The 26,085-nt window shown below is 43.5% G+C and overlaps 1 protein-coding gene across 1 annotated transcript in view; it reads right to left on the reverse strand.

The window, feature by feature from the left end:
* Positions 1-17,680: 17,680 nt before the first annotated feature.
* Positions 17,681-26,085, reverse strand: part of FHL2 (four and a half LIM domains 2) — a 190,238-nt gene continuing 181,833 nt past the window's right edge. The window contains exon 6 of the mRNA XM_069757642.1: positions 17,681-21,933. Within this exon, the coding sequence (XP_069613743.1) occupies positions 21,782-21,933 (152 nt within the window). The 3' untranslated portion in view covers positions 17,681-21,781. The remainder of the gene's footprint in view (positions 21,934-26,085) is intronic.

A 26,085-nucleotide genomic window follows, 5' to 3' on the forward strand; every position in this document is an offset into this window, starting at 1 on the left:
ACAGAGCTTGGAAGCGAAGGAGCGCCATTTGACTTTTTAATGCAAAATTGACTGGAATTGAGATGGGACGCCATGTTGCGTTTGGAGAGCCACTGATGTGCCTAAACATTGAAACCCCCCACAAGTGACACCATTTTGGAAAGTAGACCCCCTAAGGAACTTATCTAGAGGTGTGGTGAGCACTTTGACCCACCAAGTGCTTCACAGAAGTTTATAATGCAGAACCGTAAAAATAAAAAATATTTTTTTTTCACAAAAATTATCTTTTCGCCCCCAATTTTTTATTTTCCCAATGGTAAGAGAAGAAATTGGAACCAAAAAGTTGTTGCACAATTTGTCCTGAGTACTCTGATACCCCATATGTGGGGGTAAACCACTGTTTGGGCGCATGGGAGACCTCGGAAGGGAAGGAGCGCCGTTTGACCTTTCAATGCAAAATTGATAGGAATTGAGATGGGACGCCATGGTGCGTTTGAAGAGCCACTGATGTGTCTAAACATTGAAACCCCCCACAAGTGACACCATTTTGGAAAGTAGACCCCCTAAGGAACTTATCTAGAGGTGTGGTGAGCACTTTGACCCACCAAGTGCTTCACAGAAGTTTATAATGCAGAACCGTAAAAAAAAAAATAATTTTTGTGAAAAAAAATGATTTTTTCGCCTCCAATTTTCTATTTTCCCAATGGTAAGAGAAGAAATTGGAACGAAAAAGTTGTTGTACAATTTGTCCTGAGTACGCTGATACCCCATATGTGGGGGTAAAACACTGTTTGGGCGCATGGGAGAGCTCGGAAGGGAAGGAGCGCCGTTTGACTTTTCAATGCAAAATTCACAGGAATTGAGATGAGATGCCATGTTGCGTTTGGAGAGCCACTGATGTGCCTAAATATTGAAACCCCCCACAAGTGACACCATTTTGGAAAGTAGACCCCCTAAGAAACTTATCTAGATGTGTGGTAAGCACTTTGACCCACCAAGAGCTTCACAGAAGTTTATAATGCAGAGCCGTAAAAATAAAACAACATTTTTTTCCCACAAATATTATTTTTAGCCCCCAGTTTTGTATTTTCCCGAGGGTAACAGGAGAAATTGGACCCCAAAATTTGTTGTGCAATTTGTCCTGAGTGCGCTGATACCCCGTATGTGGGGGGAACCACTGTTTGGGCGCATGGGAAGGCTCGGAAGGGAAGGAGCGCCATTTGAAATACAGACTTAGATGGAATGGTCTGCAGGCGTCACATTGCGTTTGCAGAGCCCCTAATGTACCTAAACAGTAGAAACCCCCCACAAGTGACCCCATATTGGAAACTAGACCCCCCAAGGAACTTATCTAGATGTGTTGTGAGAACTTTGAGCCCCCAAGTGTTTCACTACAGTTTCTAACGCAGAGCCGTGAAAATAAAATAAAAAATTCCCCCCAAAATTATTTTTTAGCCCCCAGTTTTGTATTTTCTCGAGGGTAACAGGAGAAATTGGACCCCAAAATTTGTTGTCCAGTTTGTCCTGAGTGCGCTGATGCCCCATATGTGCAGGGAACCACCGTTTGGGCGCATGGGAGGGCTCGGAAGGGAAGGAGCGCCATTTGGAATGCAGACTTAGATGGAATGGTCTGCAGGCGTCACATTGCGTTTGCAGAGCCCCTAATGTACCTAAACAGTAGAAACCCCCCACAAGTGACCCCATATTGGAAACTAGACCCCCCACGAACTTATCTAGATGTGTTGTGAGAACTTTGAGCCCCCAAGTGTTTCACTACAGTTTATAACGCAGAGCCGTGAAAATTGAAAAATCTTTTTTTCCCACAAAACTTATATTTTAGCCCCCAGTTTTGTATTTTTCCAAGGGTAACAGGAGAAATTGGACCCCAAAAGTTGTTGTCCAATTTGTCCTGAGTACGCTGATACCCCATATGTTGGGGTAAACTCCTGTTTGGGCACACGGGAGAGCTCGGAAGGGAAGGAGCACTGTTTTACTTTTTCAACGCAGAATTGGCTGGAATTGAGATCGGACGCCATGTCGCTTTTGGAGAGCCCCTGATGTGTCTAAACAGTGGAATCCTCCCAATTATAACTGAAACCCTAATCCAAACACACCCCTAACCCTAATTCCAACGGTAACCCTAACCACACCTCTAACCCAGACACACCCCTAACCCTAATCCCAACCCTATTCCCAACCGCAAATGTAATCCAAACCCTAACCCTAACTTTAGCCCCAACCCTAACTGTAGCCTTAACCCTAACTGTAGCCTTAACCCTAACTGCAGCCTTAACCCTAACTGTAGCCTTAACCCTAACTGTAGCCTTTACCCTAACTGTAGCCTTAACCCTAGCCCTAACCATAACCCTAGCCCTAACCCTAGCCCTAACCCTAGCCCTAGTCCTAACCCTAACCATAGTCCTAACCCTAGCCCTAACCCTAGCCCTAACCCTAACCCTAGCCCTAACCCTAGCCCTAGTCCTAACCCTAACCCTAGCCCTAACCCTAGCCCTAACCCTAGCCCTAACCCTAACCCTAGCCCTAACCCTAGCCCTAACCCTAACCCTAGCCCTAACCCTAACCCTAATGGGAAAATGGAAATAAATACATTTTTTTATTTTTTTTTATTTTTCCCTAACTAAGGTGGTAATGAAGGGGGGTTTGATTTACTTTTATAGCGGGTTTTTTAGCGGATTTTTATGATTGGCAGCCGTCACTCACTGAAAGACGCTTTTTATTGCAAAAAATATTTTTTGCATTACCACATTTTGAGAGCTATAATTTTTCCATATTTGAGTCCACAGAGTCATGTGAGGTCTTGTTTTTTTGTGGGACGATTTGACGTTTTTATTGGTAACACATTCGGGCACGTGACATTTTTTGATCGCTTTTTATTCCGATTTTTGTGAGGCAGAATTAGCAAAAACCAGCTATTCATGAATTTCTTTTGGGGGAGGCGTTTATACCGTTCCGCGTTTGGTAAAATTGATAAAGCAGTTTTATTCTTCGGGTCAGTACGATTACAGCGACACCTCATTTATATCATTTTTTTATGTTTTGGCGCTTTTATACGATAAAAACTATTTTATAGAAAAAATAATTATTTTTGCATCGCTTTATTCTGAGGACTATAACTTTTTTATTTTTTTGCTGATGTTGCTGTATGGTGGCTCGTTTTTTGCGGGACAAGATGACGCTTTCAGCGGTACCATGGTTATTTATATCTGTCTTTTTGATCGCGTGTTATTCCACTTTTTGTTCGGCGGTATGATAATAAAGCGTTGTTTTTTGCCTCGTTTTTTTTTTTTTTTTCTTACGGTGTTTACTGAAGGGGTTAACTAGTGGGCCAGTTTTATAGGTCGGGTCGTTACGGACGCGGCGATACTAAATATGTGTACTTTTATTGTTTTTTTTTTTTTTTAGATAAAGAAATGTATTTATGGGAATAATATATATATATATTTTTTTTTACACACTTGTAAAAAAATTTTTTAACTTTTTTACTTTGTCCCAGGGGGGGACAATACAGATCGGTGATCTGCCAGTTTGCACAGCACTCTGACAGATCACCGATCTGTCAAACAGCGCTGCAGCGTTACCAAGTGCCTGCTCTAAGCAGGCACTTGGTAAGCCACCTCCCTCCCTGCAGGACCCAGATCCGCGGCCATCTTGGATCCGGGACTTGCTGCAGGGAGGAGGTAAGAGACCCCCGGAGCAACGTGATCACATCGCATTGCTGCGGGGGTCTCAGGGAAGCACGCAGGGAGCCCCCTCCCTGCGCGATGCTTCCCTGCACCGCCGGCACATCGCGATCATGTTTGATCGCGGTGTGCCGGGGGTTAATGTGCCGGGGGCGGTCCGTGACCGCTCCTGGCACATAGTGCCGGATGTCAGCTGCGATAAGCAGCTGACACCCATCCGCGATCGGCCGCGCTCACCCCGGGAGCGCGGCCGATCGCCTATGACGTACTATTCCGTCCTTGGGAAGTAAAGCCCACCCCACATGGATGGAATAGTACGTCTAATGGCAGAAAGGGATTAAAGTTGTTCAATCTCAGTTTTAACATTTTATTCACGCCATTGTGCGCAATTAGGATTATATCTGATTATCAGCTCTCCATTCAAGCTGATAATCAGATACAAAAGACCCCTACCTCTAGTCAATTAAATAAACTGATGGACATTGGCTAGAATCTAATATATTAATACTCTTTCCCATGATATACTTTTTAACTGTTTGCCTAGCCCTCTATAGTTCAGCAAATAAGTCTGCCATGTTTAGAAGTGAAGGCACGCACAACTGATGTGTCACATTCCACCCAATCAAAAACTGGTTTCATACCTACTGACCAGGAGGCGTCTCGTTCGTAGTTGATTTCTCTCTAGCTGCCAGGATCGAGGATAATTGGTTTCTTATGAGCATATAATACAGACGTGTTCTGTCTCAGTATACATCGGACATCACACTAACCAATGCAATTCAATAGGGCAGCTCAGATGACAATTTTTTTCTCTCACAGACAATTGGTCCGAGTGAAAATCACAGCATTACTATATACAGTCATGGCCAAAAGTATTCACACCCCTGCAATTCTGTCAGATAATACTCAGTTTCTTCCTGAAAATGATTGCAATCACAAATTCTTTGGTATTATTATCTTCATTTAATTTGTCTTAAATGAAAAAGCACAAAAGAGAATGAAGCAAAAAGCAAAACATTGATCATTTCACACAAAACTCCCAAAATGGGCCAGACAAAAGTATTGGCACCCTCAGCCTCATACTTGGTTGCACAACCTTTAGCCAAAATAACTGCGACCAACCGCTTCCGGTAACCATCAATGAGTTTCTTACAATACTCTGCTGGAATTTTAGACCATTCGTCTTTGGCAAACTGCTCCAGGTCCCTGATATTTTAAGGGTGCCTTCTCCAAACTGCCATTTTTAGATCTCTCCACAGGTGTTCTATGGGATTCAGGTCTGGGCTCATTGCTGGCCACCTTAGAAGTCTCCAGTGCTTTCTCTCAAACCATTTTCTAGTGCTTTTTGAAGTGTGTTTTGGGTCATTGTCCTGCTGGAAGACCCATGACCTCTGAGGGAGACAAAGCTTTCTCACACTGGGCCCTGCATTATGCTGAAACATTTGTTGGTAGTCTTCAGACTTCATAATGCCATGCACACGGTCAAGCAGCAAAGCAACCCCAAAACATCAGGGAACCTCTGCCATGTTTGACTGTAGGGACCGTGTTCTTTTCTTTGAATGCCTCTTTTTTTCTCCTGTAAACTCTATGTTGATGCCTTTGCCCAAAAAGCTCTACTTTTGTCTCATCTGACCAGAGAACATTCCTCCAAAACATTTTAGGCTTTTTCAGGTAAGTTTTGGCAAACTCCAGCCTGGCTTTTTTATGTCTCGGGGTAAGAAGTGGGGTCTTCCTGGGTCTCTTACCATACAGTCCCTTTTCATTCAGACGCCGACGGATAGTACAAGTTGACACTCTTGTACCCTCGGACTGCAGGGCAGCTTGAACTTGTTTGGATGTTAGTCGAGGTTCTTTATCCAACATCCGCACAATCTTGCGTTGAAATCTCTTGTCAATTTTTCTTTTCCATCCACATCTAGGGAGGTTAGCCACAGTGACATGGGCTGTAAACTTCTTGATGACACTGCGCACGGTAGACACAGGAATAGTCAGGTCTTTGGAGATGGACTTGTAGCCTTGAGATTGCTCATGCTTCCTCACAATTTGGTTTCTCAAGTCCTCAGACAGTTCTTTGGTCTTTTTTCTTTTCTCCATGCTCAATGTGGTACACACAAGGACACAGGACAGAGGTTGAGTCAACTTTAATCCATGTCAACTGGCTGCAAGTGTGATTTAAGGCACCGTCACACATAACGATATCGTTAACGATATCATTGCTTTTTGTGACGTAGCAACGATATCGTTAAGGAAATCGTTATGTGTGACAGCGACCAACAATCAGGCCCCTGCTGGGAGATCGTTGGTCGCTGAGGAAAGTCCAGAACTTTATTTCGTCGCTGGATCTCCTGCTGACATCGCTGGATCGGCGTTTGTGATGCCGATCCAGCGATGTCTTCACTGGTAACCAGGGTAAACATCGGGTTACTAAGCGCAGGGCCGCGCTTAGTAACCCGATGTTTACCCTGGTTACCAGCGTAAACTTTAAAAAAACAAACACTACATACTTACCTTCAGCTGTCTGTCCCCGGCGCTCTGCTTCTCTGCACTCCTCCTGCATCCTGTGTCAGCGCCGGCCAGCCGGAAAGCACAGCAGTGACGTCAACGCTCTGCTTTCCGGCTGACTGGCGCTGACAGTGCAGAGGAAAGCAGAGCGCCGGAGGACAGACAGCGGAAGGTAAGTATGTAGTGTTTGTTTTTTTAACGTTTACGCTGGTAACCATGGTAAACATCGGGTTACTAAGTGCGGTCCTGCGCTTAGTAACCCGATGTTTACCCTGGTTACCGGGGACCTCGGGATCGTTGGTCGCTGGAGAGCTGTCTGTATGACAGCTCTCCAGCGACCAAACAGCGACGCTGCAGCGATTGGCATCGTTGTCAGTATCGCTGCAGCGTCGCTGAGTGTGAAGGTACCTTTAGTTATTGCCAACACCTGTTAGGTGCCACAGGTAAGTTACAGGTGCTGTTAATTACACAAATTAGAGAAGCATCACATGATTTTTCAAAGGGTGCCAATACCTTTGTCCACCCCCTTTTTTATGTTTGGTGTGAAATTATATCCAATTTGACTTTAGGACAATTCTTTTTGTGTTTTTTTCATTTAAGACAAAGTAAATGAAGATAATAATACCAAATAATTTGTGTTTGCAATCATTTTCAGGAAGAAACTGAGTATTATCTGACAGAATTGCAGGAGTGTCAATACTTTTGGCCATAACTGTATATATCCAATATATAAAGCTGAATGTGTGTATGTGTGTGTGTATGTATGTCCGGGATTGGCATCTGCACCGTCGCAGCTACAGCCACAAAATTTTGCACAATCACACGTCTGGACCCCGGGAGCGTCATAGGCTATGTTGTGAGGTGAAATTTTAACCCCGCGCGTTCCAATTCACCAAACAATTTTGCCCCTGTCTCCATAATGGGGAAAAAAGTGAAAGGAAAAGTGTTGGAGGCATCACAGCTACAGCCACAAAATTTTGCACAGTCACACGTCTCAACCCTGAGAGCATCATAGGCTATGTTGTGAGGTGAAATTTTAACCCCGCGCTTTCCAATTCACCAAACAATTTTGCCCCTATCTACATAATGGGGAAAAAGTGAAAGGAAAAGTGTTGGAGGCATTGCAGCTACAGCCACAAAATTTTGCACAGTCACACGTCTGGATCCTGAGAGCATCATAGGCTATGTTGTGAGGTGAAATTTTAACCACGCGCTTTCCAATTCACCAAACAATTTTGCCCCTATCTACATAATGGGGAAAAAGTGAAAGGAAAAGTGTTGGAGGCGTCGCAGCTACAGCCACAAAATTTTGCACAGTCACACGTCTGGATCCTGAGAGCGTCATAGGCTATGTTGTGAGGTGAAATTTTAACCCCGCGCTTTCCAATTCACCAAACAATTTTGCCCCTATCTACATAATGGGGAAAAGTAAAAGGAAAAGTGTTGGAGGCAAACTGACAGCTGCCAGATGTGAACAAGGGGGACTTAAAGAATGAGAACGATGGCGCCAAAGAGTATGTACCGTACAATTGCTAAGGTGGGGCCACGACATGGGATACTCACCACACATGGGGATATGAACACACACACAAAATGTGCCAAACACTACCACGTGCTTGAACACATATACCACCCTCAGCACACATTTCACCACACATACACCAACCTCGCCACATAAAAGTCGAAAGACAAAAGTCGCCGCTCAAAACTCGCCACGCGCAAAACTCGCCACATGCAAAAACTAGGCTCACGCAAAACTCGCCACAAGTGCAAAACTCACCTCATGGAAAACTCGCCACACGCAAAACTTGCACACGCGGAAAATTTGCCACATGCACAAAAGTTGCAACACATGCAAAAGTTGCCTCACACAAAACTTGCACATACTCAAAAGGCACCACACATAAAACTCGCCACGCGCAAAACTCACCATGCGCAAAACTTGCTGCACACAACTTGCTACACTAACCTGTCACATGCAACTCGACACACAAAACGTTGCTACACGCATGTTGCCACACAAAACTCATCTTACAAAAGTCGCTACATGCATGTCGCCACACGCAACTCAACACACACAACTTGACAAACGAAACTCACCCTAAAACACACACAAGTCTGGTATTATCCTTCAAAAATAAAAATCTGATTAATAATCAGACAAACTGCAAGAGCAACAAATGTACCATATAGGAAATACGGCAGCTGTCAGTCACATGACCTGTCTGTTATGTGTATGTGTGAGCTAATATATACTGCCAGGGATAATAAGAGAAGTGAGGTGCTATAACTAACCACAGATATTTACTATGCCCAGGCAACGCCGGGCTCTTCAGCTAGTATATATATATATATATATATATATATATATATACAGTGGGGCAAAAAAGTATTTAGTCAGTCAGCAATAGTGCTAGTTCCACCACTTAAAAAGATGAGAGGCATCTGTAATTTACATCATAGGTAGACCTCAACTATGGGAGACAAACTGAGAAAAAAAATCCAGAAAATCACATTGTCTGTTTTTTTAACATTTTATTTGCATATTATGGTGGAAAATAAGTATTTGGTCAGAAACAAAATTTCATCTCAATACTTTGTAATATATCCTTTGTTGGCAATGACAGAGGTCAAACGTTTTCTGTAAGTCTTCACAAGGTTGCCACACACTGTTGTTGGTATGTTGGCCCATTCCTCCATGCAGATCTCCTCTAGAGCAGTGATGTTTTTGGCTTTTCGCTTGGCAACACGGACTTTCAACTCCCTCCAAAGGTTTTCTATAGGGTTGAGATCTGGAGACTGGCTAGGCCACTCCAGGACCTTGAAATGCTTCTTACGAAGCCACTCCTTTGTTGCCCTGGCGGTGTGCTTTGGATCATTGTCATGTTGAAAGACCCAGCCACGTTTCATCTTCAATGCCCTTGCTGATGGAAGGAGGTTTGCACTCAAAATCTCACGATACATGGCCCCATTCATTCTTTCATGTACCTGGATCAGTCGTCCTGGTCCCTTTGCAGAGAAACAGCCCCAAAGCATGATGTTTCCACCACCATGCTTTACAGTAGGTATGGTGTTTGATGGATGCAACTCAGTATTCTTTTTCCTCCAAACACGACAAATTGTGTTTCTACCAAACAGTTCCAGTTTGGTTTCATCAGACCATAGGACATTCTCCCAAAACTCCTCTGGATCAACCAAATGCTCTCTAGCAAACTTCAGACGGGCCCGGACATGTACTGGCTTAAGCAGTGGGACACGTCTGGCACTGCAGGATCTGAGTCCATGGTGGCGTAGTGTGTTACTTATGTTAGGCCTTGTTACATTGGTCCCAGCTCTCTGCAGTTCATTCACTAGGTCCCCCCGCGTGGTTCTGGGATTTTTGCTCACCGTTCTTGTGATCATTCTGACCCCACGGGGTAGGATTTTGCGTGGAGCCCCAGATCGAGGGAGATTATCAGTGGTCTTGTATGTCTTCCATTTTCTAGTTATTGCTCCCACTGTTGATTTCTTCACTCCAAGCTGGTTGGCTATTGCAGATTCAGTCTTCCCAGCCTGGTGCAGGGCTACAATTTTGTTTCTGGTGTCCTTTGACAGCTCTTTGGTCTTCACCATAGTGGAGTTTGGAGTCAGACTGTTTGAGGGTGTGCACAGGTGTCTTTTTATACTGATAACAAGTTTAAACAGGTGCCATTACTACAGGTAATGAGTGGAGGAAAGAGGAGACTCTTAAAGAAGAAGTTACAGGTCTGTGAGAGCCAGAAATCTTGATTGTTTGTTTCTGACCAAATACTTATTTTCCACCATAATATGCAAAAAAAATGATAAAAAAACAGACAATGTGATTTTCTGGATTTTTTTCCCTCAGTTTGTCTCCCATAGTTGAGGTCTACCTATGATGTAAATTACAGACGCCTCTCATCTTTTTAAGCGGTGGAACTTGCACTATTGCTGACTGACCAAATACTTTTTTGCCCCACTGTATATATATATATATATATATATATATATATAATCTCAGATGAGACCTGTGCATTGTAGTAAAAAACTGGAATCCATATGAAACATCTGTACTGTATACGATTTTTATGAATACCTTATTGTTAGTCCATATAAAATAAGATGATTAAATTGGGTTTCCTATGTTAATATTTTTTGTGACATGGCTGCTTCTTAACGCTTCAGTATTTGATCATGTACATTTTGAAAATGATGATCTACACATACAGATGTCACATGGAAGTAAAATACGGAGACACACATAACAATCCGAATGAAAATCGTCTAATTTTTCATTCACTCGTCTGACCCCAGCCTTAAGAAAACAAATTGAGTTTTTCTTTGAAAGTTTTTTATTTTTATACAGAAATATGTTATATAGTGCAATTTGTTTCCAAAAGATATAATACTGACAATGTGTAGTTTCTTTTCATTGTGGCAATTCACTCATCTAATAAAAAAACGCAACAAAATATCTTTATTGTGAAATGTAGCACTATGTATTTCTATAGAATTCTAATAAGTTCTATTTAAAATATATCTTTATATAAATTCTTCTTTTGCTTCTACTACAATATATATCTTTATTTTGTATCTACGTTACACTGAAAAAGAAGAAAAATGTTTCCCTTACATAATAAACATTACATTACTTATTATTTAAGAATATTGCCCTAAATTTTCAATTAATTGAAGTTCTTTTACATCAACATCCTTAAAGGAATTTTCCATCTGGACAACCCCTTTTCAAGAAGGATCTGCTGGTGATCAAGTAATTCATCCCAGCATTTGGGGATTTATTAAAACTGCAAAAACATACAGTAACAAATGACATGGGTCTACAGTATATTCTCACCATGTAATGCTACCTTAGCTCAGAAGTAGTTAGCTTACATTATCTTAGCTTTTTATGTGCAGCACGGTTGTTGTCATGCTGCAGAGCTCACGTGAGAAGGATTATCAATATGAGATGAGCGGATCCGTGCAAGGTCGGGTTCGACCGAACTTTAATTCAAAGATGAAATGGAGAGTCTCTCTCTTCGGACTCACATTCAGCTGAAGCGTATGGAGGAGAAAAGACTCATCAGGTCTGTGCGCTGCAATACCTGCTGCCGGCCACTCAGAGGCCAGCAGCTGACGTCAGCGTGCTTGTTATTGCAGGCACATGGTAGTGACGACTTGCGCTCCCATCGCTTGCACACTGAAGTCAACTGCTTTGCTTCAGAAGAGGACGCCGCACACTGTGGGAGTGGAGGGAAGGTGAGTATAATTGTTTATTTTTATATATATGCCAGGATGGGAGGGGCCGAGTCCAAATCTTGCACTGGGGACCCTTGGACTCTAGTTATACCACTGATTTTATGCCTCACTTTAGGTGTACATTGGTGCATATTAAGCCTCTTTTTCTCTAAGCCATGATCCTTTGCTAGACTTTCTGATGAGGCTTAAAATGGTTTAAAATATAAATCTGCCTGCATGCCATGCCTTGTATTATAAGGTGTGAGGTAGGTACACAGACAACATAGCTCTGGTACATATTGACACTGTCTGGTGCTTTCTGCTGCCCAGTATGGGAATCATGTCCCCTCCGGATACAGGGAGGATGGAATTTGTTTTTGTCTCGTTCTTTAGAGAGAGGAGAGATAACCACGTAACTATGGTATGGGATGTCACACAAGTGGGAAATAAATGCTAGGAGCATGGTCATGAAACTGCATGTGAGACAGAGGGGTTTCAGCTACAGATGCTGCATTGGTAAGTAATAAATTACACTACATCTGTATGGATTGCATACAATTTGTAGGAAAAGCTACTAAATACGAAAGGGATGACAACTCTCCTTTTTGCTGCTGCTAGCCTTACAAAGCCCCTGTAAGATAAGAATCTATAAATACAATATACTGTGTCAAAGTCACTTGCAAATGCTACAGGGGAGGTATATTTCACTGAGGCTACTAGCTTCAGTGATTTGAAACCCAAAAGTTTTCTCCAGCACACTATGTGTTGAGAGGGGTTAATAGGCCATTTTAAGGGCTGGGTTTTTGTGGACAACCATAAAACAGGTGGGAGGTTGTCCACCTTATCTCCAACGCAAGGTGTGGTCTGGAATTTAAATAGTTGGCCTCTTGAGGCATTCAGTGTTTAGTGTGTCTGGAGAGGCTAACGCCAGAGAAGTGTTTGCATTTTTGCTTCCCTGTACCATGTGTTTGTTGCTAACCGTGAGCTGGAGGATCCCAGCTACCACAAGGACTGTGCTTTGTGTTATTATAACACCCCAGGGTCCTGGTTGTAAGGCTGGTTTCACATTTGCGGATGTGTCCGCAGTGTTTGTGCCGCAATTATCCGCATGCGTCGTGTATTCCTATCCTTAACATTAGGGACACATGTGTCTGCGATCGGTGGCGGTTTGCCGCGTTAGACGACGCATGCATCGTTTCGTCGTCTGCGGTTTGGCGCGGTAAACGCTACATGTAGTAATTTTAGAGGTGTCAATATGCCGCCTAGAAACGTATGCAGTTGTTAGCGGAAGGAATGCGGCAAAAAAACGCATTACGGTCTATGTGAATGCATGCGTTCGCAAGCACATGCGTTTGCTTGCGTTTGTGAGCGCATGCGTTGCATCACAGAAAAACATGTCTAGACACTGATTAGCCACTCCCCACATACAAACTGATAAAGGGAGGGAGTGGGCATTTGCAGATCACCACCCAGCAGACATAGAAGCAGAGCAGACGCAGGCAAGAACCTTGGAGGAAACAAGACACTGAACAATGTGAGTATATCCTAGCCAATGTCTTTATTTTCTATTTTCTGTCTCTATATGTCCTAATTTCTGGCATTTTTTTCTTTCTGCATGCATCACAATGTCATCTTCTTCTAAGGAGGAGCAACGGCCTGGGCCTGCACAAGCCGAACATGTAAATGAAGTGAGTACTCACCTCCTCAGATTGGTAAGTATTCACTGTTACATCCACACATATGACAATTTTTTTTCCTTTTTTTAGAGCACTTCTTCCACTGTGGCAGAGGCCGAGCAGGAGCAGCGGGGTCACGGTCGGGTGGCAAGGCAGCGGCGTGTAAGTATACCTGGCTGACTATTGTATCCTGACTTTACTATTCTTGAATGTTCATTTCTTTACATTCCTCTTTCTTTACCTTTTTCTTCTTGACTCCTGTTTTTCTTGACTTTCAATATTCATGCCAGTTTTCTGTCTCTGTTTTCTTTCTTTTCCTTATGTTAATGTATCCAACATTAATGTCTTTATTTATTTTTTAGGTTCCAGAATGGGATGAGGACCTCATTGAAAATGACCTCCTAATCTCCCTGGTCCATGAGCGAGTCCCTTTGTGGGACACCCGGGTTCCGCAGCACTCGGACAACGTGACTATCCGGCGGCTATGGAATGAGGTGGCCAAAGCGATCTGGGATGGCTAGGACAACGCCCTGACTCTGGTCCAAAATGCATTTTGAAAAGTATTGCAATGTGGTGTGCTGCAGCAGTGACCTTGGCCGGGATCACACAACTGTGTGTGATGAGAGAATCTCCTGGAGCAGCACTCTTGACCCTGGTTCTGGAGCGGTCCTTCATCAAACAGCCACGGACCCTTCCCAGCCATCCAGCAGCGCTTCAGCCAGTGTGCATCTCACACAGACTGGAGACCAGGAAGCTGGTCCATCAGGTGTTCCCCTTTCCCTGTCCTCTGCCTCTTTTTTTGGGGCTCTGCCTGGCAGCGGCAGAGGGCTTCGGACAGGTCACTCATGCCAGAGTATTTGCACTTGAGCTCAATCTTTGGTGATGGACTCAAGGCGATGGGTGACCGACTGGATAGTGCCATAAACAATAAGAATACACGTATCCAGGAGGTCAACAAAAGCCTGACCTCCGGAGGCCAGCACATCATTTTTTCAATCAAATTGAACAGGGCATGTCGGAACACCTCACTCCTGATCTCCAGCTTAGTGTCATGCAGGCCTGCAATGCTGTTTACGTGCAGGCTATGCAGCAGAGTCGGGATTTTCAGCAGACAGTGGTGGCATATCCACCTGTGCCTACACTGTCACGCTTGACAATGCCGAGCTCTGCTGCATTCCACTGCACGGCCACCTCCATTCCAAGCACTGCCGGACACCACTACAGCACCACCACCATGCCGAGTGCTGTTGGACAGCCCACCGCCACCACCATGACAACTGCTGCTCCTGCTTGGACCTCCTCCTCTGCCACCACCATGCAGCAGCCCCTGGATCAGGACAGGTCGGCCACCATCACCAGGTCCCAGCTGCAGCAGCAGCAGCACCCGGATTCTGGCATGCTTTTCAGCAGCAGCAGCAGCAGCAGCACCCGGATCCTGGCATGCTTTTCAACACCAGCATGCAGCAGCAGCAGCACCCGGACCATGGAATGGCTTTCACCACCACCAGGATGCAGCAGCAGCACCGGACCCTGGCAAGGCCTTCCCCACCACCACAACCATGCAGCGGCACACTAACCCTGACAGGTCGGCCACCACAACCAGGCCGCAACAAATGAACCCACCGAGGCTCCCCAGACCTCAGCGCCGATCCCAAAAAGGGAAACAAAATTAAAAACAAAGGACGATCTCAATTCCCCCCTCACCTCCCAATGTGTCTGTAATGTCAGGTTTGTCTCACCCTTCCAGTTTGTCTCTGCCCTCTCATGCATCAAGCCCCATCCCCAAACTCCCAGACCCCACTACTTTAATTGCCCCTTCTCCTGCCACCTCTGCGTCATCCACATTAAGCCAGGCCTCACAGCTACACACACCCCATTTCCGTCACTCTACCCCAAGCAGGCGTAGTTAAATTAATTTGTTTGTTAAAAAATAAATAATAATGTTTTTTGCCCCCAATAACCAACACTTTATTTTTTGGCCAACTCATAACTCCAGTAGTTATTAAGTAGAACACTGCACCTTTGTGTGTTTGGTATAGAGCTATGAGGTGGCCAAAAAAAAACAAAATTACTTGTATTTTCTCCATAATCTCTTCAGTCTGGTTAATCTGTGTTGCAGACTGGAGAGAAAATGGCGGTAATACAAAGCAGAACTATACTCAACAGGTCATCTTTCAAAAAAATATTTATTACACCTAACCTAGTGAGTAGAGAACTGCCGTGTATAACCTCCATTTTTTCTTCAGTGTACGTAATCTATTTCACACAAACTGAAGAGACGATGGACGTCATGCAAGGCATATCTATACTCACCTGGACAGGTGTCAGAAATAGTGAATTCATGAGACTGTTATTTGTGCATCATGAATTCATTATTTATGACACCTGACTAGATGAGTGTAGATCTGCTTTGTATTATACCTCCATCTTATCTTCAGTCTGCGCCCAATAGATACTGCAGAACAGAATTAGGACGTAATGACGTCAACTACCTTTCCACTAAATTAAGTGTTTTTTAGAGGAAATACATAGGAGACTCGGTCAAGAGATCAAAACACGAATTTTATTAGCAAAAATTATTATTAACATTTAAAACATAACTGGTACAGGCCTAAACACAACAGGAAATTTTACACAATATTGTCTTGCCATGCCACACGTCCAATATCAGAATCAAAAAGGCAGTAAATTGGTCCCGCATGTGGCCAACTTCAACAGTTGACTGCAGCGGGTGATGCTGGTAATCTGGCAATGGGTTTGCAACTGGTTCATCCAGTTCAATGTTGGGTCGCTCCTTAGCCATTATGTAATTGTGGAGAACCACACAGGCTTTGACCACCTCATCGACTGTCTCCATTTTTAGATTAATGGCTGTTGCAAGAATGCGCCATTTTGAGACTAGAATCCCAAAGGTACACTCTACTGTTCTTCGGGCCCTGGTCAGTCAGTAGTTATAGATCCTTTTAGTGTGGTTCAAGTCCTGACTGGAATATGGCTTCAGTAGGTTTAACACATCTGAAAGGCCTCATCCCCAACCATAACAAATGGCATAGTTGGGCCTTAAGTGTTGGGGAGAGGTTGTGGCAGTGGAAAATTAAATTTTTTTGCCATAGACAAGTCGGCCCATATCAGAGTTCTTGAAAGTCTGGGAGTCGTTGCCACGGCCAAAAGCTCCAATGTCCACGGCGATGAAGCGACAGTCCACATCTGCTATTGCCATGAGCACAACTGAAAAATATTTTTGTAGTTGAAGTACTCCGATCCAGTTCTGGCAGGTTTGATAATGCGTATGTGCTTTCCATCCACAGCTCCCAAACAGTTGGGGAAATCACACACACTCCAGGATTTTTCTGCAATTTCAATCCACATGTCCTCCGTGGGTAGGGGTATAAACTCATCCCGGAGAACATTCCACAAAGCCCGGCAGGTGTCCGCAACTATTCAAGACAGGGTGGAAATTCCAAGCCGGTACTGAAAGTGGAGGGATGATAAGCTCTCTGCGGTTGCCAGAAATCTGAAAAAAAAAAAAATTACAATCAATTCCATTTTTGGTGGTGTTTAGCTAAAGACATAAAGGAAAATACAAATAATATATGGCAGACCAATAATAATTATGACTGGCGTTTGTTTAGAATTATTACGTTCCTTAATGTAACCAGGAGACGTTCCTTTGCAGGAATCGCTTTACGGAGCTGGGTGTCCTGTCTACGGATGGCTCCTTGGACACGACCAAGCAATTCCCGGAAAGAGTCTTGAGACATCCTGGTATATTCCGGAATTTGTCCGGGTTGGCATTAAGCTCGTCATATAGCGTGTGATAGGCTCCACGGCTCTCCCTGAGTTCAATAATGGGGTGTCTCCAAAAACGCCAACACCGTGTCCTTCTCTTTCGTTCTCTATTTCTTTGTTGCTCCCAAGCAAACGCACAGGCAAGAAACAGCTTGATGCTTAAATCCAGGTTGAAATAAAAGCTCTCCATGCAAAGATCCATCATGACACAGGATACAGTAGCAAACTGCGAAGATTTAAGCAGTCCAAGGGTCTACATATACAATTTATGGTGTATATATATATATACACCATAATTCACGCCCACTGTAGTCCCATTGGCGGTGTCTGTTTATCTAGATTTTGTTCCTGTTAAATTTCTCACCATGAGTACACAAAGCGCAAACGCATGCAAAACGCATGGAAAAGTGTAAAAACGCAGCTTTTTTTAAACGCGTGCGTTAACGTATGCGTCTAAAAAACGATGCGTTTGTGCGCGTTTCAATGCGGTTTTTCCTGCATTTGTGGTTGTGGATTAAACGCTGCGGATTCTAATGCAAATGTGAAACTAGCCTTACAGTGGCATTGCTTTCTTCACGGGGAGAGTGATGTCACGCTTGAAAGCGAGGGAAGATCTTCTCTATCAGGTATACACAAACATGCAACAAGTTCACACTCAAGGCCAGAAGGGGGAGCTCTGAACCTAGTTTTCAGGGGAACTTCCCTATATATATATATATATATATATATATATATATATATATATATATATACACACACATACTGTATATATACATATATATATATATATTCTGGCTTGGAGGGAATGTTAGTTGGTGCTAGACAGCAGACTGGAGCAGTCTGAGGCAGAGAGACGTGTGAGGGGCCATGCAGCCAGAGGTGCTGCAGCTCCTGATAGTGCAGAAGAGCAAAGCACAGGAGAGTGACAACTGAGGAGGACAGCTGCGATTGGGCTACCCCCCTGCAGAGCGCAGATCCCGGTAGCCGGAAGACCGAAATTTTGAGGGACTCCAAGACTTACAGCAGAAATCGGCAGGACAGCAGGACTCCACGTAACCTGTCTGCCCTAATACCCAGGAGACAGAGTGGCGCATAGAGCCCGGGTCGTGATACAGACCCTGTAAGAAGGCTCGAGCCACCTGTCATATGGGTTTGTGTCCCACCTTAAAGGAGGACAGAGAGAACTATGAGGACCTTGATAGAAGCCACAGGCAGCAAGGAACTACAGCAAAGCGCTAGTAGGAAGGCTTTCATCTCCACCTGGTAAAGGGGACTCTGAATTCGCTTCCAAGCCGGCCAGACCCTGCCTGTACCTGTGATCTGGTGCCCTGGACTGTGGATACCTGAAGTCTCCAGTAAACCAGGTAAAAAGACTGCAAACCTGTGTCCTCCGTTCTTTACTGCACCACTCACCATTCTCATCTACACATCGGGAGCCCTGGGGACCCAACTTCACCTGTGGGAATTTATATCATCTTAGCTGCCATAACATCATACCAGATGACCCCTTTAAGCAACGTCGGTTCCCACTGACCGAATACCACAGGTGGCGTCACGAACACAAACTTTATTACAACTCCCTTAAATGACCTTTCCCTTTTACTTGGGCGCCCAGGGCCACGGATTGGGTCTCCGCCAACGTGCCATCCCCTTTAAGTACCGGACTCGGTACTGAGTACCCCACGGCCCTGTGGGCGAGTCAGTATCAATTTGTTTTGTTTTCCTGTTTGTACTCAAAGGGCCGTGTTTATTTTAACTTCACTATGCGGCATATATAATAAACCAGTGAAGAACTTAAAGAGACAGTGTTCCTGTGTGTACCTCCCAGTGAACACATGTGACTGCTACAAGAAGTACTGCATGTCCCAGGTGAAGGCGGCCACAAGCCAGCAGACAATGTCAGGAAAGATGGTGGACCTGATTAAACATCTGGTACAAGCGCTGCAGCACCAGCAACAGTTATAGCAGCAACAGCTGGTGCAACAAGAGACCAGTCAGCTGCTTATACAGCAGATGCAACTACAGCAGCAGAACATTTTGTTGCTCACAGAGGTGGTTCCTGGAAAGCCGGAAGCCTCTTCCCCAATTCCAGGTGATGACACATACATCAGGAAGGTGGCAAGACAAGCGATGCAAAAACTTACCCCGGGTGATAATGTGGAAGCTTTTTTGACTGTTTTTGAGTGGGCAGCAGAGCGTGAGAAACTACCATCAAAGCAGTGGGTGAAGGCGCTGGCCCCCTATCTAACTGGCAAGAATCAAAAAGGTTTATTATGAACTGGCGTTACAGGATGCACTAAAGTATGCCAAATTTAAAACTGAAATTTTGGCCCATGCGGGAGTGACTATGTCGGTCAGAGCACAAAGGGTTCACCACTGGGGTATTATGGTTACAAATCCTCTTGCTCACAAATGTTTGATTTATTGTATCTTGTGAAGAAGTGGTTGCAGCCAGAGTCATAATAGACAGGTTTATCCACTCCCTTTCAAGGCCAATGCAGATTTGGGTTGCCCAGGGTGACACCCGAAATGCAGACGACCAGGTTGGCCTAGTAAAAAGGTACCAGGTGGTCGAGATGTCCCTTAGGAAGCCAGGTGGTGTTACATCCCCATACTGGGGTTCCCTGAAGGAGCCTGAATATCAAAAAAGGGGTAGTAGAACCACCACTGGGGGGAGTGCAAGGTCCCAAGGGGATGCGGAGGAGTTGCCAAAGGCCGCAGGTAAAGACTTGATCTGCAGGAGATGTCACTTTCTGGACACATAGCCGCCTGGTGTCCTATGTTCTATGAACATATGAATTACAGGCTAGGGAGACAATATTCATACTATGCCTATCCCACCTGCAGTGTGGACTATTAGCCCAGTGAGGGCCCGCAGGCATGTCCTATGACAATAAATGGGGTGCTGGTGTCAGGTCTCTTAGACTCAGGGAGCTTGATGAGCCTCGTAAGGGCCAAACTCCTCCACCATTGATCCTAGAGAAACGTGGGAGTCTGCTATATCCACGGTGATGCCAAGGACTACCCCGTTGCCAGAGTAACAATAAAAACAAACCGTGGCACTGAGTCCTATGAGGTTGGGGTGGTAAAAGACTTGCTACACCCAATGATAATCAGGTGGGACTTTAGCCTGCTGTGGGAATTGTGGGAAAAGACGAAGGTGCCCACTAACTCAGACAGGAGCCGGTCCACCAATGAAGAATCTCCATTGCTGTCGTAGGCGGATGAGTTTCCCCTGTGTGTCATTGCTGGCAACGAGGTCTAGACAGTGACCCATGAGGATGAGATTCCGGAGATGGCGATTTCTGTGGGAAATTATGGGACTGCCCAAATGCAAGATCTTACGTTAAACGGGCTTTTGATAATGTGAATGTGATAAATGGGGTTTCCCAAGACCTGGGGTCCAACACCAGGTTTCCATATTTTACTTTAAATGAGAAGCTGCTTTATCGGGTCACTAAACCAAGAGGGGAAGTGATAGAGCAGTTGTTTGTGCCTGGTACCTATAGGTGTAGGGTGTTAGATCTCGCCCATTCTCTTGTCTTGGTTGGGCATCTATGAGTAGAAAAAACGCAAGAGCACGTTCTTCAGAGGTTCACTGTCCACCAGGACAGTGTTAATTTCTGGCGATCCTGACCTACCTGTTAGCTAACTGCTCCCATGCCCAGTTCTGCAGTCCCCTAGTGCCATTGCCCATTATTCGAAGTCCCATTTGACTGGATTGCCATGAACCTTGTCAGGCCCGTAGTTAAGTCCGCCAGGAGTCACCAATACATCCTGGTGGTAATGGACCATTCAACACGGTACCCAGAGCCGGTACCACTGAGGAACTCCAAAAGGTAGCATGACATTGATGTGCTTTACTAAGCAATGTGAAACATGAAGAGAGCCATTACATCTATGTTCACATGAGCATCATTATTTCTGTTCATATTAGAGTATATCAGAGTATGACAATTATGGTTAACTTGCCTTGATATGAATTCTGATAACTAATGAAGGGTCCTATTGACCTAGAGTGGGTCTGTCTCATCTTCCTTGGGGATTTTAGTATTTTAGCCATCAAGTAGGGTAGTTATGTAATGTCATTACAGCAATAGGCTGATATCAGAATATATTTTTGTCATCTTACAATGATAGACTCATTGTAGCTGCCAGGGTAGAAACATGGTGCCGTAAGGAAAGAAAATTTTAAAGTTTATCAATTGATGTTTCCATTCCCATATATTTTCTCCATTCCAACGACAGCCATGTTTTCACTGCATTTCTGCATTAAGTCCATGGATTTTGTCTGAATCCCAGAAAAATGTGATATAGACAGAAACCCCCAAAATTAACTGTTTGTATTATTTAGATGGGCACAAGAACATAATATACTCCAGTCTTGTGCAAGTCTGAAATGACAGACACATTTATAACAAAAACAGAAAGTGAGTCCGTTTGAATTCCGTTCAGGATGTAGAAGGCACGTGTGAGTTCCGTCTAAATCCCATTTCTCGGGAAATTCAGACATAAAACCCAGATGTCACGCAAAAATGCATTGTGAACAGGGTGTATGCTTTTATAAACATCACAATGAATAAAAGAGAAAATATATACGGTATGTGATTAACTAAAAAGAAATAAAGTTTGTACATTAGCACACTACTATTGTACACACTGTAATAAAATATACTTCTAAAATATAACGCCAGAAATCGTCTAGCTTATAAAGTTATATGAAGCTCTAACATTTGTAATTCGCATCATCTATCGTATGTAATCTGCTCAGGGATATCAACATGCCTGGGTCCCTGTAATAGGGAAAAGCGCACAATTTGCACATATTTCTTGAGGCATACATGTTATATTGTTGATTTGTTAGTCTTATGCTTTTGTCTATCTTTTCCATATTTCCTTTTATATATCCTTTCCACATTCAGGACACAGAATGTCATCTCTTTCGGTAAGAAATCCACGACCCACCAAGGAAATAGCACACTTCTTACAATTAAAGCAATCACTGTGCCATTGACGTTCCTCAAATGATATGTATTTCGTTCCTCCAAGCCCTGGTATTTGAAAGAAATCACAAACATAAAACAATATTACAAAAACTAATACATAATATGCGAATAAGTACAGGAACATATTAATGTTCATATAGAGGACCAGAGATCTCCCAAGTAATGCAAAATGAACGACATACTGGGAATATCAATATATAGCATGGAAGTAGCCTTATAGGATTCCTGTATATTCTTTGAAAGAAACCTGTCAAGTTATACATAGGTGTGATCTGCAGACAGCATGGTATAGAGAAGGAGAAGCTGAGTAGAAAGATAAATAGGTTTGTGGGAAAGAATCTATATTTTATTTATTGAAAACCTTGGTGTTTGCATGTACAGTGGATATAAAAAGTCTACGCAGCCCTATTAAAATGGCAGGTTTTCGTCTTGTATTAAAATCATACAAAGAAGAATTTTTTTTAGAACTTTTTCCACCCGGGCTTTCACACCGACAGCGGTGGACACCGCGTCAGGACCCAGCCACTCTCAGCTCACAGCTGCGCTATATCTATTTAAGCGGACCACCATTAAGTGATAACCCACGGATCTATCACACATACTGAGGTTATTCTCAGTCATCCTTCAGTACGTAACTGACGAAGGCCACACTAGGCCGAAACGTTTTTTCGTACTACAGAATAAAAAACCTCAAGTTTAATTCAAGTTGAGTGCCGGGTTCTTTATATCTATATGCATATGGTTTGGGAACCTACCCGTGCACCCTAGTAGCTGTGCTCAGGTTTTTTGACTCACCGACATGGGACCTTCATCAGATCAATTCTAAACATGAGTTGGATGCGAAGGAACGACCTTATACATAAAGGTGCATCAGGGCACTAAGCCTGCTATAATTGGTAGAAGCTGAACAGCTGCTTGGTAGCGCGTGGCACATAAAGCGCATGGGGTAGAGGCAACAAAGTTGCAATGGAAGAGCGCTGAGAACCATGGTCCGTGGAGCAGCGATGGAGCAGGGCTGTGGGAGTGCCCTCCACTAGGCCGAAACGTTTTTTCATACTACAGAATAAAAAACCTCAAGTTTAATTCAAGTTGAGTGCCGGGTTCTTTATATCTATATGCATATGGTTTGGGAACCTACCCGTGCACCCTAAGCATAACTCCAAATCAATAAAAGAATGGCTTTGTCAGAAGAAGATCAAAGTTTTGGAATGGCAAACGTTTTGAAATTATTCTTGGTATAGTTTTTATACATTACATTTTTTACTCAACCCTGGCATTTTAACAGGGTTGAGTAGGCTTTTTACATCCACTCTATATATGTTAAGTGGGTGGTTCCACTGGTGAGTAACAGCTATCTCTGGATGTACAGTCATGGAGGGAAAAAGATCAATCAGTGAACAGGACCATCCACCGGCTCATGTGCATACAAACCTCTGAGATTTCAAGAAATAAAATGTAGGTTTTAATGAAGCTTTCCCATAAAAATGTATATAAATATGATCAGGTCCTCCTGCTCTATAATATCCTGCCTGCAGATTAGATTCCATTTTCAACATGACAGCTTCCCTTTGAAGACCTTGCTTGTTGAAAACCTTATTTCCAATATCATTTTAGATTGGATTCATATTTGAAAGGAGACATTTCAGTCTAAACATTTTTTTTTCTTTTTGCATATACTCCTTTTTTTGGCTGGTGAATACTTCAAATCAATATAATACTGATGTGGACTAAGATTCTCAGTAGTAAAAACTGACATCAGTCATCTCCTATGAGTATTTTGTGTCATTATCAGGGAAGAGTGGACACGTGGAAGTTCGGGTTCTGGTACACGATCCGAACTTTATTCCAAAGTTTGGTTCAGGTACCCAAACCACAATCTGAACCCCATACTAAAAAAGGGACCCGGACTTTTGAGCTGGTAATTTTCTCTCTCTCTGCAACGGACTTCCCATGGAGCGCTGAACATTTCACAAGTCTTTCGGGAGAAGTCCATGTTCAGGGTTTAACACCAGACACTATCCGGTACGAACCCAGAACTTTTAAGTTGCGGTTCACTCATCTCTAGTCATTAAGAGCCTGTTGTGCACTAATATTTTTATAGTTGTATCTACTGTAGAAAAAATGTTACATGTTTGTCTATGGGACACATGCATGTCCACAACATCCCATTCTAGAGTTAATACTTTTCTTTCCAGGTGCTGCTAACATGTGATGTCATCTAATTAGTGGGCTTTATGTGTTTTTATTGCAGTATTTTTTGTAAATTTCCAACTTTTTATTTGAGTCAGCCAGACTCGAAATACGTCAGTATTTTTCTATGGTCATGCTACTATTTTAATGAAGTCGTAATAGAGATTTTTTGCTTTTATTTCACTTTTCTGGATTTAAAAATACTTTGTTTTATCATTTTGAACAAAGCTGCTTAACACCTTACAAGCTTTATCAGTGGAGCGGATTGCCCAGGAACCAGATTGAAAATTTCAATTCATTTATTTATTGGGGTGAGCTGGATCCACAAACTTTCTTATGTTATTGCTCCAGTTAGGGTGTAGCAGATAAGTGTTGAACCCCAATCAATCAGTATCACTTGAAATGACAAACCCTTTGAGTGCAGAATTCCTTTAAACTTTTTACTTTTCACTGCTGCACTTTTATGTTTCCCTTAGAGAATACAATGCTAAAGGGAAAATTTGTTGAAAATGTATCTGATCTGCAGGCAGGATATTATAGAGCAGGGGAAAATGATCAGAATGATGTCTATTGTTGTGGGAAAAGTTTCAGTAAAACGTGTATGTTATTCATAGAAATCATTGGTATATATATGAGTCCAGTGGGTGGTCCTATTCAGTGATTGACTGTCTTCCCTGTATGACTGAGCATGTGGAGATTGTTGTCAATCATTACTAGGACCGCCCACTGGACTCATACATACAAACAGCAGGGATTTCTATGAATAAAATACAAGTCCAATAAACATATACGGTATATTACTCCCTTTAATATTCTGTAACATAATTAATTGTCTATATTGCATTCTTTTCATTGCTTTTTAAAAAGGGTTTTAAAAGAATAGGTTAGATTAGGTTTGTTTGACACTTGTCACTTTCACATATCAGCTGTACTCATCTTGGTATGGAGTGGAATATCACAGCTCAACTCCCATTTAAGGCTACTACCAGGGCTGATCACAGCTGATCGGTAGAAGTGCCAGGTGCTGGACCCCCAACGTCTGACAGTGAGTACCTATCTTAAAGATAGGTCACTGTTGTGAATTCTGTGGCCAAGCTCCCTCCTGTGGTCATGAGTGGTACTTCGGCTGGTTCTGTCTATGAGCTTCCTCTGGTGGATGTGAGTGGGGCTGCGGCTTCTGAGTTTCCTTCCTCAGGTGACGAGGTTAAGTCGTTAGGTGCTGCTCTATTTAACTCCACCTAGTTCTTTGTTCCTTGCCTCCAGTCAATGTTCCAGTATTGGTCTTGCTTTCTCCTGGATCGTTCTTGTGACCTGTCTGCCCTGCATAAGCTAAGTTTTGCTTGTGTTACTTTTGTTTGCTATATTTTCTGTCCAGCTTGCTATATTGGTTTTTCTTGCTTGCTGGAAGCTCTGAGACGCAGAGGGAGCACCTCCGTACGGTTAGTCGGTGCGGAGGGTCTTTTTGCCCCTCTGCGTGGTTGTTTGTAGGTTTTTGTGCTGACCGCAAAGCTATCTTTCCTATCCTCGGTCTATTCAGTAAGTCGGGCCTCACTTTGCTAAAATCTATTTCATCTCTGTGTTTGTATTTTCATCTTTACTCACAGTCATTATATGTGGGGGGCTGCCTTTTCCTTTGGGGAATTTCTCTGAGGCAAGGTAGGCTTATTTTTCTATCTTCAGGGCTAGCTAGTTTCTCAGGCTGTGCCCGAGGCGCCTAGGTCTGGTCAGGAGCGCTCCACGGCTACCTTTAGTGTGGTATGATAGGATTAGGGATTGCGGTCAGCAGAGTTCCCACATCTCAGAGCTCGTCCTATGTTAGTAATTATCAGGTCACTTTGTGTGCTCTTAACCACTAGGTCCTTTGTGGTTCTGAATCACCTGTTCATAACAGGTCACCATTAGTGATGATCGAGTGTGCTCGTTGCTCGAGTTTTCCAAGCATGCTCGGGTGATCTTCGAGTATCTGGGGCATGCTCGGAATGGTGATTAGTGAAGAGCGAGTATGCT

This window comes from Ranitomeya imitator, chromosome 3 (genome assembly GCF_032444005.1).
Source record: "Ranitomeya imitator isolate aRanImi1 chromosome 3, aRanImi1.pri, whole genome shotgun sequence".
Taxonomy (NCBI): Eukaryota; Metazoa; Chordata; class Amphibia; order Anura; family Dendrobatidae; genus Ranitomeya; species Ranitomeya imitator.